This window comes from Montipora foliosa, chromosome 5 (genome assembly GCF_036669935.1).
Source record: "Montipora foliosa isolate CH-2021 chromosome 5, ASM3666993v2, whole genome shotgun sequence".
Classification (NCBI taxonomy): domain Eukaryota; kingdom Metazoa; phylum Cnidaria; class Anthozoa; order Scleractinia; family Acroporidae; genus Montipora; species Montipora foliosa.
In genome coordinates, this window is record NC_090873.1 from 40,730,239 (window position 1) to 40,735,238 (window position 5,000).

Consider the following 5,000-nt stretch of genomic DNA (forward strand, 5'->3'; position numbering starts at 1 on the left):
GTAGTAACTTATCGTGGATAAATAAATGCTATTATTATTATTAAAATTATTATTATTATTATTATTATTATTGAATTAAAAAAAAATAAGAGCACTAAGAAATAAAGTTAAAGAAACGAAAGACTAATAACTAAGTATCTTTCCCAACAAAACACTACCTTTGTAACCATTTAAACAAGGTCTCTATATGTGCGCTCGAGATGATGGTTTTCTTCATCAGTCTGAGAAATGAGAATTAATTTCTCCAACTCTACTCTCCAACTCATCGACAAGTCCACTTCACGGGACCACCCACCCAGGACGTCGATTATGATGTTGTGCTGCTTTACGCAGTATCAACTCATTTCCGGCCGCGTGCGTGACCATGGGCGTAATTGACCTTCTGGCCCGAGTTGGAAACCTATAGGTTTTGATACCTCTTAACCAAGGGTTAGCACTAACTAGCCTTCGAGCAACTGGCCCCTGAGCGCTTAAGTTTCACGTGTAGTGTCACGTGACCTCCGTGTAAGTTCGGACATTGGTTTCACCCACGTGTAGTACGTGTACGAACTTCGAGGCGAGATAATTCAAGTTTCCGTCGATATAGCCGGTTTTTTCCATGACCTATAGTCTTTAAAATTTGAATATCGAATAGAACATCCGTTCTCACCCACGCACTGTACGTGGTAGAACCACGAGTCACATATTTTGGTGAAAAAACACCCGAAAGCTCGGACCCTATTATAACGCTGTAAACAAAATGGTTACGACAAAAAGATGTGCTTATGGTACTTGTAGAAACGATTCCCGATACCCTCGGTCTTGGAAAAGAAATTCAAATGGTGATCCAGTTAAATTTTTCCATTTCCCTGGCGCACATAGACAAAATCAGAGACGGCAAAGGTGGATTACTGCATGTCATCGCGGTGACACGTTCGTTTGTACGAAGGACAGTTATATTTGCAGCATACACTTTGTTGGTGGAAATGGTCCAACAAAAGAGTATCCTGGAAAAGGTAAGTCTGTCGGTTTTTCCGTTTAAAATACTATCTGTCATTTGAAGTATTTAATGCTGTGCGTAGGTGAAGCGGCTCAATCGCAAACGAAAAGCATCTGATGAACGGGAAGCAGACAAAGAGAGATGCAAGAAAATTGGTCTGGAACGATCTGCGTCGAAAACCCTATTGACCCTTCATCTACATACTGGTAAATCAGGGACCCTGTTAGATCTGTCCTTAGAGTCAGTTGTAAGTGCAAAAGAGGCTGAAATCGAAGGCTTACAAGAAATGGAGGAGCAGATCATCGAGCATTTTCCGGAACCATTACCTGATGATGAACCAATCGACTCCAACGTTGACCGCGACACACAAACTGATAAAAAAAATGTTGAGAGAATGCGGCACGCAAGTAAGGCACCTTTTCAGTTTAATACCTTTTCCTAAATATTTGCACCTAAATCATTTACAGTATGTTTAATTTATGCTTAATACTGAGGTAGCTGTGCTGATTTTTTAATGAACTATGTACTAGACTTCAGGCACTGACAAACTGATGAAGATGTTATTTATGATGAAAGTAATGGACCCACAGAAAACCTACCACAACACAGGTACGCTCACTCTAAATACATTTGGACACGAATATAAAAAAAATGAAAATCTAAGTAAGCCTGGAGATTGAAGTATGGGCTGAACAGTTATTGTACCATCTGATCTCTGATATTGCAGGTATGTCAGTAAGGAATGTCTTGAGCTGATTTACGGTGAAGTCAAAGAAAAAAGTCAGCGCATGAACGTATGGAAAGGTTCACGAAAAACAAAGACAGGAAAGCTCCAGGACAGGAAGTAATACATGAAAGTAATCTATTTCAGATACTTTACTTTTGTTGACTGATAAATCTGTTATGAAGCCCCAATGTAGCCATGCATGTTTTTGACATCATAATGTTATTGACATATAGGTCTGTTATTACACCCTTTTCCAGAACAGGAAAGAGCTGGCCAAGCTTACAACCAAAGAACAATTTGTGTTTACTCTTGTTAGACTAAGAAGGAACCCAAGTCTTGAAATGCTGTGTGATATCTTCGGTATTACTACAGGCAGTGGAAGCAGAATATTTATAACTTGGATTTTATTTCTTGAAAAGAAGTTGTTGTTTCTTTTACCTTTTTCAACAAAGGAGGAATTGAGAGAAATATCCAAACCAAATTGCTTCAAAAAGGATTGTCTTACAAATCTGAGAGCAATCATAGATTGTACAGAATTCGATCTATATTGAAAAACCAGGTAAACCTTCAAGCCAAAGATCTACCTACAGTCAATACAAGTCCTCAAATACATTTAAGTTACTTATTGCAATGTCTCCTATTTTGCATTGTAATTTTGTCTCGAAATTGTATAGTGGAAGTATTAGTGACAAGGAGATTGTAAGTGCCAGTGGTTTCCTTAAAAACCTGAACCCAGGAGATGTTGTAATGGCTGATAATTAAGGGCTTTAACATTCAAGATCTTTTAGCTCTACATGACACTGTACTAATTGCACCCCCAATGATGCGCAAGAACAATGTATCTGCACGAGCATCAACTGCCACAAGACGAGTGGCAACATCTAGGGTTCATATTGAGCGTAATTGATCAGGCAACTGAAATTGTTTAACTTCCTAAGAGGAGTTATTCCTCTTACATGTAAACCATATATTAGTTCTGCCATTAAGGTCTGTGCAATACTGGTAAATTTACAACCACCCGTACGGAACGAGCAGATCTGTTTATAGTCTGCTACAGATCTGCTGGCACATCTGTAGCAGATCTGCAGACAATCTACAGATGATCTACAGATTATCTGCAGATCATCTGCAGAATGTCTGCAGAATGTCTGCAGAATATCTGCAGAATGTCTGCAGAGCGTCTGCAGCGATGATCTGCAACAAGTCTGCAAATTTGCAAACGCTCTGCAGACGAAATCTGCCTATCCGGTTTAAAAAAAGCCCATAAAATGCACCAATCAAACAACCTTTATTTAAAAGACAGAGAGAGGAAGTCGGTCTGTTATTCATCAAAAGTAAACGATTAATGCTGATAGATACGCAAAATAATATCACCAGCAGGAATTTAAAGTATTTTCTTCGCGTGACATTTTCAACGCATTCCAAATGAATTAAAAAAACCCTGGAGTAGCAACCACTGCTTTCAAGAATCTAAGCCTCGCGTAGACTGCGAGCAACGAGGGAACTTGCTCGCAGGCTAGGCTTTGCATGCCTTTTTTTTTTTTGGTTTGCTTGGCAGGTTATTTACAGAAACGAGATCGAGTAAACTAGATACTGCCCACAGTCTTTCAGAGTTCTTCAGAACCACTTGTAATTTTTGCGGTGTTTGGTGTGATTCGTTATCCTCGCCGCACCGCAACACTGATACACGGTGTCTGCAGGCAGAAATTTCAAGTCCGAACAGCGATTTCATGTTTTTCGATTCTTCCAGATTCAGCTGTAGGTGGCTGTTCTGCTGGAGGCGCGAGTTCGCCCGACGTCTTATTTCTTGGGAAGAGACGAACAGGGTGTTGGTGGCGTAGGACCATCTTCTTGCGGCACGGCAAAACGTTTGCAGCCTGGAAATAAATGAAGGAAACATTTTTTTTTTATGGACGAACAGCAAGAAACTGGCAGAATTGTGCAACCACAGTGGAAATACTGTATTAGGAATCTTCTGTGTTTTTTTTTTTAATTCTTGCTGCTAGAAGTACGATGTTCTGTATAGGCATTTTGTCCAGTCTCTGAGCATCAGACTCAGTGTACATTTACGGTATTGCTATAGTAGTCAATATATATATATTCCGTACATGCGATTAAATGAATGAGTAATTAGATTTTGCCGGAAACAGGATCAAGGATGACATAACCTCAGACTAAAGGGCATCAAGTTTCAAAGTGATGTTCGTTGCAAAGGTGGCGCGCTTTTCGGAAATAATAGTGAAATAAATAATGTAGCTAAGGAGAAGAACGGAAGGTAACTGGAATCCTTTACCAAAGAATTAAAGAAAACTCCCTCGCGCACACAGTGCGAAGAGGATACGGGTAGGTAAATTAAAAGACGAAATAAAATCTAACAAAACAGGAAGGAAAATCGTGATAAATAGCATTTACCTTCTCCAGATTGTACTGGTCTTATGGAAACAACTTCACAGTTTTCTTGCTGCCTAAGAAGACAGAGAATATCATCCTCTTGATGCTCCGGTATCTCAACAGTTAACTACAATAAAAAAGCAAAAGCAAAAAGGTTTTCAGACAAGGCACAAAACGGTGAGGTAAAATGAATAACTTGACAAAAATATAATTCGGCTCAAGCATTCTTAGTCAATGATAGCCTGCGTAGCATGAGCGGTTTTGGTTGCTAAGTCATAAAGGCGGACGAGGGCAGAAAAACCGTCCGGCTCGACAAAACCGCCATGCTACGCAGGCTAAGTAAATGACCGTTGTACTCACCCTCACTCGTTTTGCTGCAGTAGATCCAAGCATTTTTTTTACCCTTGTCTTCGTCTAAAATCATCTGCAAGTCGCTAGCCGTGATCCTTGGTCTACGATGTTAACGGGTCGAGGTCTCGAATAACCCGAATACGAATGACAGCTCCCCCAGTCCAAGGTTCCTTATATAGGCAGAAAATGTGACGTTGACCCTCGGAACTCAGTCACTCCTTGATTATCGTGTTTATACCACAAGCGTTTTTACCGCTATCACGCAACGTTTTTACTGACAAGTTGACTATGTCTATGTTTCCAAAGGGATAAGAAAGTAACGACTCAAACTTCCAAAGCCACAAAAACTTTTAAAAATGGAATGATTGCAGATTTTAATGATCTTATTTTGAGATGGATTACGCCACTAATCAAGTTGAGCATAGTTAATCCCCGGCACTAAAATTGAAGCATGTTGAACTTCAAAGATAATGATACTTAAGAAGGGAAACTTCCTTAATTAAGGCCGTTTACACGACAGAAAAATTTGGTTCCGGACCGGTCAAAAAAGCG

The 5,000-nt window shown here is 39.8% G+C and overlaps 1 protein-coding gene and 1 long non-coding RNA gene across 2 annotated transcripts; one reads left to right on the top strand and one right to left on the bottom strand.

The window, feature by feature from the left end:
- The first annotated feature begins 174 nt into the window (after positions 1-174).
- Positions 175-1,815, top strand: LOC138004187 (uncharacterized). Its single transcript, XM_068850633.1, has 4 exons — positions 175-995; positions 1,062-1,386; positions 1,510-1,588; positions 1,707-1,815. Exons 1-3 carry the CDS (start codon positions 765-767, stop codon positions 1,521-1,523), a joined length of 570 nt encoding a protein of 189 aa, XP_068706734.1. The 5' UTR covers positions 175-764; the 3' UTR covers positions 1,524-1,588; positions 1,707-1,815.
- Positions 1,816-3,123: 1,308 nt separating this feature from the next.
- On the bottom strand, positions 3,124-4,914 carry LOC138004189 (uncharacterized). The gene is made up of 3 exons (XR_011123769.1): positions 4,458-4,914; positions 4,119-4,224; positions 3,124-3,583 (listed from the first exon to the last, which is right to left on the bottom strand). It is a non-coding gene; the product is annotated as an uncharacterized lncRNA (long non-coding RNA).
- Positions 4,915-5,000: the final 86 nt, after the last annotated feature.